The following is a 14,653-nucleotide window of genomic DNA, read 5'->3' as shown; positions in this document are numbered from 1 at the left end:
TGACTGGGTGGTGGGGAATGGGTTTATATTCCTTGCAGACGGCTAGTCATTTGCATTCAATACAATTCAATATAAACCCTTCCATTCCCCACCGTCCAGTCAGAGCTGAGGAAGCTTCTTGAATGGGAAATGAAGCGTCTTCAAAGAAAAACAAGGAAGTCCAGTTGCCTCTTGAAGAAAAAGAAAAAAAAGCACCTTTGGGACAACCATGATTTGGCTGACTGAGAATCTCCGTAGACACGTAGAGAAAGAGAGCTCCTTTTTTTTTTTATCTCCCCGCTATGGAAATTAATAAAACGAAGAATGAGCAGAATCTCTTCTAACTCTACTAATTATTTTATTTTTTCCTAAGAGAGTGAAGGGGTAGGCAGAAAACGGGTTAGAATTAGAAGTGGGTTAGATTGAAGCGCTTGGTCCGTTTTACAGTGGTCAGTTTCATGAAACCTCAAGAGTCGACCTCTACGAAGTCTCTTCAGGGCAATAGCTTTCACTTTTCTTTATACTGGAGTCTAAGACCTCTCAAGAGCCGCTAAAAAGGACGCAGAGAGCACGTCATCAACTAACACCGAAGCGGAAGGCAACCAAATTTATCCGCAGAGGCTTCAAAAGGGGATTCACGCGGTTCAACTAGACTTCCGGTATCTGGAATTTAAAGGCGTGGCTTTGGGATGGTGGGCGGTCCAATTTAACCTGTCGAATAAGGGCGAGGGGTGGGGAAGTATGGCCTTTGGAATTCTGGGAGATGAAGTCCACAAGTCATAAACGGGCCATAGTTTCCCAAATCTCTGAATTAAGCGAAAGGGAATAAGAGAATTGCCTTGTTTTCATTGGCTGAAGCGCGGGAATGACGGAAAGGCCTGGCTTGAGGAGCTTCTGATTCCGAATTAAACACCCTGTGAGAAAGGGCGCCTCGACGATGAGGTCAGTTTTACTAAATTAGAGCCTTTTAAACAGCTAATAAAAAAGCAGGCCCGAAATGCCAAGTTAACTCTTAGCAGTTAATGAATTATGGCACCTTGATGGAGATTTTTTTTCTCCTTTTGGACAGAAAGAATAAATGGCTGTCGGAGTCGAGAGTTTAAGATTAGCAACTGCGTGGAGATCTACCTTAGTGGTGCCTCGTGATCATAACTTATTTATCCTCCATTATGGTGTAAATAGTGTTAGATGTTGACACAAGTATGACATCAGAAGTGGCAATATACCCAAGCTAGTGAGGCAGATATTTCATTTCTCTGGGAGATTTCACTAATCTCAAGGTGGCTATCTTTAAGAAAATCGGTTATAGAGATTTCATCACTCAATAGGACCTGGGTTTAGCTCATAGAATCATCCATTGTAATGTCCTTCCTGTTAATGACTACTTCAGTTTCAACTGCAATAATACAAGAGCTACCAATAGATTTAAACATAATGTCAACCGCTCCAATTTGGATTGCAGAAAATATGATTTCTGTAACAGAATTGTCTGTGCTTGGAATGCATTACCCGACTCCGTGGTCTCTTCTCCTAACCCCAAAAGCTTTAACCAAAATCTATCCACTGTTGACCTCACCCCATTCCTAAGAGGACTTTAAGGGGCGTGCATAAGAGCACAAACGTGCCTACCGTTCCTGTCCTATTGTTTCTTTCCATATATATATATACTTATACTTCCTTGTTTCTCATCATATATATGTTTACATATTATATAATCTTTTTGTGTGATGCTTGTGTATATTGTTATGACAAAATTAAATAAATAAATAAAATAAATAGTTGAGCTGGAATTCACTAGAAAATGTAATGCCATGTCTCACTGATTAGACAGTGGCTTTTCAATTTATCAGTGTAAGAATATGTCACTTCTAGCTCTTGTCTCTCATCTTTTTACCTCCTCTGGTTTGTCTGTCAAAAGTTGGCTCTGCACTTACTCTACATATCTGGTGAAATTTAATCGATAACTGTTTATGTGATAATAAATTATCAATCTGTGGTGCCCATAGACATCTGTGGGGTTCTGTAATCAAGTCCTTTCTCCATTGATCTTTAAATAAAGATTCCATACACATGACAACCGCTTTAAGAAAGTTTCTTCCTAAGGACTTGTTTCATATTGACGTAGTCCACAAGACACGCTTACATTTATATCAGTCTTTTTCTAAGCATCCAATTACATGCATTCTGACTGCCCACTTGTTATGAGTACATACCAGCCATACATGGCTTGAATAAATGCAATACTTCTATGCTAATAATATAGAGAAATTGACCAGCATGTTGTGAGTGGATTTGCATGTAGTATCCATAAAAAGTAGCTGAAAAATAAAATTGAAGAATAACTGAGCTAAATATGAAGATGTCTTAATATAAAGGTTTGGGGAAAGTAAGTCCAAAATTATTAGGCAGCCTCTGAATATATCTGATGACTGATTTTACAAGGCTGTGCTAAAACTTTGCCAGATACTTTTGTTTTGTTTTGTAGCTGGTTTTGTTTATAATATAGACTCTTATCAATTAAAAACATCACTTTAAAATCCAACTTGAAATATATTTTCCTGTTTGTTTATGTAAAAATAAAAGTTATTAATGCATTGCATAGCAAAATAAATATTGATGCCCATGGACAAAAGACTTCAGATTTGTAGCATTCCCATAGAAAAAAAAATCCTATCAATGGGGGAAATCATCATACCATTATATTATTTATATCTATATAGAAACCATGGTGTGTATAGACTTTAAACATAAATTGAAAATGTATTCTGTCCTGAATAATATTTATAAGGAAAAGTGAGAAAGCAAAACAATTAGAAAACCACACAAATCATATTTCTGAATATTTTTCTAATCCAGACTCATTAACTGAAAAGGCTGCAATCCAGTGAGCCCAGTTCTACTAAACAAACTTTATACTGCCTAGCTATTAGGATCACATTGTTATGCTATTAGGATCACATTATGTGCTGTGCTTTACATTGATAAAACACAACTGAAAAATGAACTGATAAAAAAACAAAATTTATAATTCAAACAAGAAAGTATAGGGATACTATACTAAATATAATAATTATGTATCTGAACGAAATAACCATGATTTTAAATCTTATAATATTTTTGGATTTAGTATGCAGACTCCTTTGATTTGTAAATAAAAACCATTTTACCAATGAAAATGAAAGTAACTGACTTTTTGTGAGTTTTTTATTTGCATTAGTGTTCTTTATTACAGTATAAATTGAATTATGTTGTATTATTCCCATCTTAGACATAAAAACCAGCTGAGTTGGGTTAATGGCTCACTCTCAGCCCAACTCACCCCCCGGTTATTGTAGGGAAAAATTAGGCAAAGAAAAAAGTATTATGTTTGTTAACCAACTTGAGTTATTTATTTAAAATAATAATAATGGCAGGTTATATAAATTGTGTGTGTATGTCTTTGTATATATATTTCTTTATCTGTCTATCTTATCTATCTATCATCTATCTATCTATCTATCTATCTATCTATCTATCTATCTATCTATCTATCTATCTATCTATCTATCTATCTAAATGTTTTATTCCAAGAAGGCAATTCATCTTGGCTATAAGCTAATACAGTAAAAAAATAAACACAATTTTGCATTGTTTAGACCTAAATGGATCTGAATAAATTAATGGCACAATCCATTATATTGATTGAGATATAAACCCTATTTTTAATGGTGTTTCCTCAAGGTATTTTTGCATAGAATTTCAACTTAATTGGTTTGCAAGCCAATTTACTTGCAGGTTTGTCATGGACATTTCCTATCCTGATCTAGATTACTAAGCTGCCTTTTTCCTACTATGGATTTTTATGCCACAATAAATATAAATTACGAATATTTTTTCCAGCTTACATTCACATTGATATATTTATTAAACATATTTTTTTTCTGTATTACTAATACTGTTAAACATTACTTTGCCTAACCTCTGTGTAGTAGAGTTACTTAAGAGACTAACATTTTGATTTCTATCATTATTTTTATCATACAGCTCACATTAAAATTACTGTCCATCAAGACTGTGAAAAGTAGAGAGCTTCCGTTTGATGTCATCACAGTGAAATGGTGTAGATAATCGGCAAAATCCAGGCAATTTCTATCTGCCAAGAGGTCCTTCAGGGCCAAAGTCACCCTGGAGGGGTGATGAAGAGAGGAAGGACCCTTTGTCAATGGCGATGGGACAGCGGTTCCCTCACTCAATTTTAAGGAATGTTCCTGACCATCAGAAGAGAGGACAGCCATTATGGCCAGACTGAGGCTGTGATAACCGGGACAAAGAAGCAGGAAGTAAAGATTTTACAACAGTGTGTCTGATCTGGTGAGACTTTTCTAATTTCTGCCGTGGAATTAAATTCCCAAGAAAGCACTTTTGAAAAGTGGGACACTACAGAGTAGGAGGAAGGGAATGCTCTCCCACTTCTGAAAGAATAGCGGCAAGTGAAATTTGGAGCCGATGACAGATCCAAACAAAGGAGAATCATAATGAGAAGGAAAATCGAAAAGTAAAGGGAAAGACTGAACTGGTCATTTTCAAAACATTATAATCTGTTTAAGATTTTTTCTTTTCTGTTTCTTGTAATTTTGAGCAACAAATTTTGAAGGACTAAACTTTTGGATTTTTTTTAAAGTTTGCTGTAAAAATGGAGAGAAAGAGCCAGGCTGACACCTATTGGCTGGAAAAGACATTACACTACTGGAAAGAATAGCAAAATATTTTGACTATTACAGATAAGTTGCTTGGTGTCTGGAGAAAGATAGTGAATACACTGAAATCCTTTGAACCCTTTGAAACCCTTTGAAACCCTATCAAATACTCTTGATAGCCTGAAACAGTGGAATAGCTTGATTTTGCTTTAAAACCAAGTGAAGTGGCTTTTTGATTTATTAGATATTTTGGGCTATTGGATTACTGAATTTTGGGGGACTTGGTGGGCCCTTTGGATTATAAATATCAACTGACAGAAGATAAAGAAATAACCATAGTCATAAAATGGACTGATTTATTCACTGACCCTGTGGATTACAAATAAAAAAAACTCTGAGAAACGGTTGGTGATTGAGAGAAATAGACTTTTGATTGGTTTCCTAGCCTATTGGGTACATGGTGATTGTGGGCTGTTTTGAACCATTGTGTTCTTTTTGTTTTGTTTTGTTTTCCTTCTTTCTCTTGCCTTTTTTAATAATGCAACTACATTGTCTTTCTTAATATTAGATGCTGAAATGACAAGTATTCCAAATTTAACTAGAATAGGGGGGGAAAGCATCATCTACACCATCATCAGCTTCTTCTAATCCAGGGATGTCAAATTGATGGCCCGCTGGCCAGATGCATCACACGCAGGCCACACCTACCCCAGCTCCACAAAGGGAAAAAACATAGCAAAACGTCATGTAATGGCAGCGTGATGCCACGAGTTTGACACCCGTGCTCTAATCCATCAAGTCAAAGATCAATAGACACCATGCTACAACAAGAGCAAACAAATACTTCTCAGATACAAATGATGCTTCAGTCTACACAGGAAACTGACAAAAAATCACAATGAGATGAAAAATAAGATGGGAGAGATGAAAAGTGGTATGGGAAAGATGAAGAAAAAAATATACAATTTGGATGAAAGAATAGAGAATTTTCAGCAAATAACATAAAATGAACAAAGGATTTAGAAAACAGGAGAAATCAGAACAAGCAGAAAAAAAGGTGGATGAAATAAAACAAAGACTGACAGGTGAATAAAGAGCTAGAAGACTCAGTAATAGAGCTCAAAATGGAGAAGGCGGCTTATTATTTATGATTTCAGAATATTGAAGAAAAAAACAGAGAAGACCTAGACATGATGATAGAATTGTTGGCAGAGGTTCTAAATTTAAATAAGCAGGAGATGGATAACAAAGTAGATGAAATATTTAGAATACATGCGAGCTGAGTGAAAAGACACAAACTCCCAAGAGAGGTGCGTGTGAGATTTGTCAAAAAATCAACAAGGGATGAAATGCTTAACAAGGCAAGAGATGAACCACTGCAAGACTGTGAAAAGTAACTTTGCAAACAGCAAAACTAACTTTCTCAGTTAAAAGCTAAGGACTATTTTGAAATGCAAAGTTGCATGTTTAGTATATAAATAAAAAATGCAAAATAACACAAATCTTATGTACTTTTTACAAAATTATTATATAATGTGTAAGGTTCAGTACTGAAAATGTTGGCACAAGTAAGTGTAGTGCATTGAAATTTGATTTACGAGCCCAATGTAATAGGATTACTTGACCAATAACTTTTGGAATCGCAAACTAATACTTAACAGTTTTGCTGCCTCTTTTGCAGAGCTTGTTCAGAAGTAAGGCCTGGTATTAGGCAAAAAGGCTTAAAGTTCAGATTTGAGACCAGAAAGAATGACACACTGCATAGCAAGCAAACAGGTTTTATTTGCTCCCCAAAGAAAGATATAAAGGTACACATGAGAGATCTTACATTCCTTTTATCTGTTGAGAGCCCAAGGTCCAGCAATTAAACATCACCTATGTACTCTAATTCTGGGGTTAGCTATAGCAGAATGGTTCCTTCAGGTGGAAACATAGCATATTTGACCAAGTCTGCCTATGGTAATGCTTTGCATAACCTTATTCATTTCTGACAAGGCTTTTTATCATAGCTCAAATAGTCAAAGCAGCCCTAATAAATCTTACTAAATTCTGATGTGAGAAAAATTACAACTACTTAAAATTAGCACATTTAAATAAAGAAATACCTTGTATCTGTGGCTCACAGACATACTGTCAGCATTATGTATCAAAGTGGATTACATGCTTATTGGCCTGTTCAAGGACTTTGATGTTGGCCAGACTATGAGTTCTTGTCCTCCTAGAGATTACAATGGTCTTCTGATGAACATTCTGTACACCTATGGTGCCTGAATAATAGTATGTCATAAATGTTCTATGGGAATAAATGAAATATAACTAAGACATGTAAGCATTATGGCTATAAAGTTAATTTAAGAATTGCTTGAGTTCAAATTCACTTCACTAATTGGAAATAGTACAAAATCTAATTTAATACACTCATCATAAATCTTTCAGAAAACTGATTCTGTTCTTCACCAAACATGAATGGCTTAATTTCATTGGTCCTTTTCCACTGGAGGAAAGAGAACTCTCCAGTGGCTGTAATCATAATGGGGGGGGAAACCATACAACCTAAATATATCATTCGCTAAACATTGTTTACTTCACAAAATGTTGTACTTTGTTCAGTAGAAGTCAACTCCAGGAATGATTGCATTGTATAATACAGTATGCAACTGGTAAATTACCCATAGTCATTTCCTATATTTGAACTAATACAATTTGGCAACCGTCATATTTTTATTTATAATCTTCATATGGCATCTATGGGCTTTGTTACACATATGATATTTGCATATTACATATTACATATATGATACAGTGACCCCAGAAAATCACTGATTTATGACACTGTAATTTGCAGCTCTGAACTGATGAAACTAATTGTTGCTCCAAGGAAAAGGCCATGAAAGTAGGATTGCCAGGTTTTCTCTAGAGCTGCAGGGTGAGTCAATTCCCAATGGCAGAAATGTCTATTCCTGTCGGCCAAGTCCTTTGATTCTTACCTCCAAACTGAAATCAAAGCCCTGGGGTGCCTCGCTGTTATTCCCCATCCTCCCCAGCAATTCAGGGGATAGCTTTGCCACTCTCTCACGCAGATGCCCTTTCACAGCACAGTAAGAATGCCAAGGTTAAGAAGAAGATAGACACGGGACTGACTGAAGCACCATTTTTACATTCATCCATTGAGAACCTGAAAGGAACATTGGTCAGTCCACAAGGTTTCTTAGCACTTGGTGTCAACCGTCAATAGGACATTCATGGGGACACAAATATAGTTTTCAGGGTCTGTGGAGTAAAAATGTGTCTGTGTAATGTTGGCACATGTGTAATAATGGCCCACATGTGACGGGCAAGCAAGCATTCTTCACCTTGAGCGACACCTTTTTACATTTAATAAGCATGAGTACATAAGAGCTACTGGAATTCTCAGATCAAATAGGAGCTAATCATCTCTCACTAGGTGCTATAAACAGTGCTGGGAAAGTGACTGCTAGTGTGCCTGTGTTTATGTGCTACTGCAAGTTGTCGGGTTCTACAATGCCATATACATTATGGCTCAGAGCAGGGATACCTGAAAAAAAAAATCACCTCCTCCTAAATGAGCCTACCCGTAATCTACAATTTCAGCAGAAGTCCTGCTGGATGTTCCCCACCAGGAGAGGTTACACTGTGGATACAAACAGTAGGGACCTTTCTTTATAGGCTTCTTAGGTGTCAGATTCTCTTCTAGAGGAAGTCAATTTAACCATCGCTACTGAGTTTCAGATATGCAGTATAAAGTATTTTGACTTATTTTGTCCCTTTAAATCATTTTATTTTACTGAGTTGTTAGCATTGCTTTGAGGCAAGTTGAACCCTAAATATTTATAATGAAAAAATAAAGAGTTGTACTACAGTCTTCTTTGTTTACATTCCAAGGTATCCTTTTAAAATTCATTGAAGGGTTTGCACATACAGTTAAGATCTCTCCCCAGCAAGCAAAGATATAATCTTAGAGAAAGTTGCTTTAGTGACTTCAAGTGTCAATAATATGCAGAGATTTAAATATTAGATTTATATATTTGCTTATAACTACATTATACATCATAGTAACTAGAATGTGAATTAGATCTATACAGTTGCTGTGATTACTTTCTTGTATATTATTTTTTTTTCAAAATCTTCAACATTTTTCAAAAAGCAAATTAAAAACACTAATATAAAAAGTGATTGAGAGGAAATAACAATCATATTAAAAACAGAAACAATATTTTCTATAATTAATTTTTAAACTCATAGTACTTTAATTTTTGAACTTACTTATTGAACTACACATTTCCAGGGAAGAAATTGTGCACTGAAGACATTTTTCAGAGCTGGCATTTGCTACTAAGAACAAGGAGCTGATGAATAGATTGGCTTCTTTGACCCTCTCAGAAGGAAAAAAAAAAAGGATGTGAGATTGCCCAGGTTGCATTCCATATGGTTGCTCCTAACCAGGAGACTGCAAGGCAATGGTCTCTGGAGGGCGGTGGAACCAGGAAATTCTTGCTCCAGCCACAGCCGAAGACTTCAAAGGACACTAAATTCAAACTTCTTTTGTTAACCACCTTCAGAAATTGCTTATAAACCACTTTAAAGAAGTTAGACATCTTCAAATGTCAAGGCTGGAAACACATGAGTGCCTTCAATCCTTAATATAAAAAAAATGACACTGTATCTTTAAAAACCTTAAGAATTCAAAACTGAATGGCAAAAAGCAAGACTAAGTACTGACTATAGAAAGTCTTAAACCAATTAAGAAAAACTTGGACTATTTGATTTTAAACGTTGACTGACATTAATTACAAAGAATAAATACATTTTTGTGAACAAGAAAAATTATTTTCAATATTGGAAACAAGTAGCTTACAATGGCATTCAGGAACAGCAAAAAGACTTTGAATTAACATTGTCAGCTACGTTATATTTTTATGAACACCCGGTTGCCAGATGATGTTACATCATAAAACATTACAGAAAAATATTTGGGGAGGGGGAAATCATATCTGAGGTGTTTGAGGAGAACAAAATGGGCAAGAATGTATCGATGGATGTGCAAGAAAGTTGGATAAGTCTCTAAAAATTAGGAAGGAAATAAAAATGCCAATTGAAGACAATAATTGGAATAATTTCTTCCTGATGGATTTACCAAAGAGGATTGTTAAAGTTCTGAAGAGGATAGTGATCTTTTGAAAGCATTAAAGAGAAAGATTGTTTTGTGTAAAAAAACCCATGATGATTGGGAGAAATAGTTTTATATTCCTAACTAAAAGGTGAAGAGATAGTGAAATTGTTGATACTTGTTGAGATAAAGAGGGAAATTGCTTTTTTGGTTTTCTTTCCTCTTTCTTTTTTTTCTTTTTTTTTCTTTTTTTCTCCACTTTTTCTTTTTTTATTTTTTTTTATTATTGTACTTAAAACATTTCATAAAAACATTACCTTAAAAAACTTATTTATTAAACTTATTATACAGTAATGAACAGCAAATTGTAATGAGCTGCAAATTGTTAGTACTCAAGTTGTTTTCTCATTTTTTGATAAAAATTGTGTCCATGTCATGGATAGAACTAGTCATTTATATTTTGATTTCCTTCTAAATATTTTTTTTCCTCCTATTTTAATCTTTTTGTAATTTTTAAAAACCTGTTCAAAATTCATTATCAAATAAATCAGCTTGGCCATCTAAGGAAAATTCAAATGTAATTTGTTGTGTTTCTTACCTGTTCCCTCACTTCCAGGTGGATGTATAATATATATCAGATTATCTTTTGTTGTTATTGTTGTTTAACATTCTGATGACCCCAAACCCTTTGTGAGGCTTCCAAGTTTCAAAATTCCAGAAATAACAGATTTATTATTAATAAAAGAACAGTAGAATATTCTACTAGAAAATTTTAATAGAATATTTCTATAATTTTAAAAAATGTGAATCATCATTACATGTACTTAAACTTCTTTGCTTCATTTAAGAGATTCCCCTTCCTTGCTTCCAGGATTAAAATATAAAGGATGATATCTATATATTAATAGAGCGCATTGTAATTTGGTGAGGTTTAATGTCCTGATCCCAGATCATGGGAGTGATTATGGAGAAAAATCCCTGGCTTCAACTGACCTCTGAATTAGGTGCTTATGCCTTTAATCTGCTGAAAAATTCTATGGGTCGTTTCTGGGTGTGTTGGCAGTTTATGCAAAAGGGATTTTCTGAAATGGATTAAACCTCCCTTTGCATTGTTTCCGGACTGGAGAGAATTTGCTGAGCCACTAAGGGCTGAAAAAACAGAGCCAATGAAAGTGCATACCTGCACATTTCTGTTGGTATTAGTCTCCACTGCCTTAAAAAGATTTGATTTGCTACACATATGCAAGTTATATTTTCACCAAATCAATAAGAGAGAGGGATTCTTTTTTTTTTTAGATCTCAAGATAAAAATCAACATTTTCAAGAAATCAATTTCTCTTTCTCTCTACTCAGGCACATACCTATATCTGTATCTCAGAGGATTGTGCAAAATCTTCAAAGAGGTGTTTTGCAATGTGCAGGTTGCTGAACAAAGCATCTGTTTTGCGACTATTAAAGTACCTGAATTCTTTGCATAGTAGCTTTCCTAAGAAAGTGGGAAATGAGCAAAAACTACTTTGTATCACTCTGCACATTGTGAATAATTTCTCTGGAAAGTTTTGCTCAGTCCTAGTAATCTGCTGTTAGATAAACAGATGGCTTTGATAAATGTGTTGCTTTTTCTGAGGAGTTTCACAGAGCTTTTGTTTCTATCATTATTCTAAGGCATATTGCTAGCAGGAGAGAAAGCAAGAGAGCACAGCTATCAGATGGCTCCTGAATCTTATTTCGGTATTGGAGATGGGACCTTGAAGGACATATTAATATTCTGTGTCACCTCACTGCTACTTCCTGTTCTCTCAAGTGGCAGGAAGGCTGCCAAGGAGACTGCTTTACTCTACCAAATAATATGGTCATCCCATGCTACTGCTGAAAACACATTAATGAATAGTAAATCTCAGTTTGCTTCAACAAAAACATTTAAAGGGGTCTATCCAAATACATCCAACCAGCTTCATTCTGCACTGGTCCTGCATCAGTTCAAACCACTAGAATAATGACTTGAAGGCTATGCAAAGTAGACCATGCAATCAGCACAGTAGGAAATATATTACTAGGACGTCAGCTTTAACACATATCTCTCAAGCAAAAAGCAGAATAAGGTATCATTTGGAATACAATTATAACTCAAGTTTATATTCTCAGGGTGTTTTTTTTACTTTCCATTTGCTAAAAATGATTTAGCTAAGGATAATTTAGCCTTCAGCTACCTATAATAAGCAAATGGCATTTTCATTATATAATACAATCTTGGACCATTAAAATCCACATTTTATCCTGGAGCTCATAATATATTACAGCTACAGGGAGGAAAATAAGATACAGCACACTTCAATACATACTGTAAAATGCCAGTATTTTCTTCCATTTCTAATGTGATCATTAATGATCTAATAGGAATCTATCTTTCTCCAAAAACTGGAACAGCTCAAAGTGGGCAAGGTGTTACACCAGTACAGCCTCTTCCCATTGGTTGAAGATACCCATTTAACCAAGCATTTACTACTTACTACACTGTACATTTTAGAAGAAGTTCAAATGAAATAAGTTATATTTTTCACATTTGGTTTATGTTATGTTTTTCATCTGTCCCTGTCCCATGATGAGAAACAATCAACAAATAAATCAGCAGATCTCCAAAAATTATTTTGATTATGCCAACAGTTTGTCTAACACAATCACCAATATTGGTTCTGTAGCTAAGTTAGGTTGTCTGTGAACTATGCTGATTTATAGAAGTAAACCTCATTTGTCTCCATAAGCAAACATTTTTGTACATTCACTGGGAGATGAATTAAAACCCCTTTTGAAAGGTAACTGATTTAAGTTCCACAACAAGGAAGGTGGAGAAAGCCCCAAGCTATCAATTTATCTCTATATATGACCATCAAAGAAATAACACCTCCCAAATGCTAGAAGAAAAGGAGAACATAAAAACAGTTGCAATCACAATTGTTACATTTGTTTTCCTCATTGCTTTCAGTGGTTGGTGGGGGGGTTTTGTATCTTAATATTGTTATAGTGCATTTTATTTTATAGTAATGAAATCATTTCAAGTGAAGAATTCATTTCATTGTTGCATTACATGACTAACATGATAACTAGTACCAGTATCATGAAAAACAATAATGATAAAACAGTTAACTTTCATAGTACTTTTTTCCTAGCTAAAACATTGATAAATATTAAGAAACAATATTAAAATGACCACTTTAGCATCTTGTTTCAGACATCTGAGGTGTGTATATATGTAAGTGTAGGGGTGGACTCTTAGGCTCACTATTCATACAGTCAGATCATCAGACCGAGCCCGACTGCTGCCTTTGCTTAACCTGCTAAGGGGTCTTGTGTCAGTTGTCACATCAGCAGATGATAGTGGCAAGTTCTGCTGTGGTGGTTCTAACTCATTCTCCATGGGCTTTTCTTCTACTTGTTTTTCTGTTTTCTCCGTTAACAGATCTAACCTTTGGGGTTCGGCTTCCTCAACTTCCTTCTCTTCTGATTCCTCCCCTGCTTCTCCTTTCTCCTTGTCCAGTTGGTCTATGTGTGTGTAGGAATGCAGTTGTTCATTAAATGTCCTGGAGAGGTCTTTCAGGTGTTCCATGCTACTCTTCTCTTCCATGTCATGCAATGAACTTTCTACTCCTACTTCTGTCAAAGGAAAGTAATGGAATTCTTGCTTCCCTTCCTCCTCTAGCAATTTATACCCTTTGGCCTTTTGGATAGATGAAACAGCAATAGAATGAAGGTGAGACTCTGGCATTTCCACAGGTTGTTGTTCCACTGGTTTTTTGAAAGCATTCAAGATTTTCTTGAGACCCAAGTGACTGATCTCTACAAGATTGAGGAAAAGGGACACTGATGCCACAGCCAACATGAACATGATAAAAACAGTCTTCTCAGTAGGCCTGGATGTAAAACAGTCTACAATGTTGGGGCAAGGCCATCTGCCACAGCGGTAGAGAGGATAGATTCTGAAGCCATACAGAAAGTATTGACCCACTATAAACCCAACCTCAAAGAGGGTCTTGAAAAAGATGTGACAGATATAAGTTCTCAGAATGGTTCCCTCAAGGTGGAACTTTTTGATCCCTCTGTGGCTTGTATCCTTCATAGAAACAGAGTTGTTGTCGTCTTGGTCAAGAGGTGAGTTTTCTTCCTCTGCTTTTCTTTGCTGAGCTCTTTCAGCTTCTTTCCGCTCTTTCCTTTTCTGTTGCACCTTTACATAGTGGGCAGCATGGCCCAAATATACCAGCGAAGGAGTGGAGACGAAGATGATTTGGAGGACCCACAGACGGATATGAGAGATAGGGAAGGCCTCATCGTAACACACATTCTCACAACCTGGTTGCTGAGTGTTGCAAACAAAGTCTGACTGTTCATCACCCCATACAAATTCTGCTGCAGTTCCTAAGATCAGGATTCGGAAAATGAAGAGTACCGTGAGCCACACTCTGCCAATGACAGTGGAGTGTTCATTCACCTCTTCTAAGATGTTCCCTAAAAAACTCCAATCACCCATTGCTGGCTGTTTAAAAGAAAGACAATGATTACATTGTATTATACTTTAATAATTTAAATATATATTATCTACATGTCTTATTAATTTCTCATTATTTTTAACATGCTTCACATTTTCATGATTCCCTATTCCAATGAAATCAAAAGCATATTTCATTTTGAACTGCACATTTTAATCCAAAGAGGCTGCTGCAAGCAAACAGCATAGCAAAGGGTGCAAAGCCTGGCTCTCTTCTCTTTTTTATTTTTAAAAATACTCTGAAACTACTCTGAAATTAGAAGCCATTTCATGCTATAAGTTACTACTGCCTTCTCCAAAAATCTCACAATCCAGATATTTTTGGAAGGC

The 14,653-nt window shown here is 35.6% G+C and overlaps 1 protein-coding gene across 1 annotated transcript; it reads right to left on the bottom strand.

Annotated features, from left to right (window-relative positions):
* Nucleotides 1-13,066: 13,066 nt before the first annotated feature.
* GJA8 (gap junction protein alpha 8) lies at nucleotides 13,067-14,305 on the bottom strand. Its single transcript, XM_058185627.1, has one exon. It carries the CDS (start codon nucleotides 14,303-14,305, stop codon nucleotides 13,067-13,069), a length of 1,239 nt encoding a protein of 412 aa, XP_058041610.1.
* Nucleotides 14,306-14,653: the final 348 nt, after the last annotated feature.

Source organism: Ahaetulla prasina, chromosome 5 (genome assembly GCF_028640845.1).
Source record: "Ahaetulla prasina isolate Xishuangbanna chromosome 5, ASM2864084v1, whole genome shotgun sequence".
NCBI classification, from domain to species: domain Eukaryota; kingdom Metazoa; phylum Chordata; class Lepidosauria; order Squamata; family Colubridae; genus Ahaetulla; species Ahaetulla prasina.
This window is presented reverse-complemented; position numbering and strand designations above follow the sequence as displayed.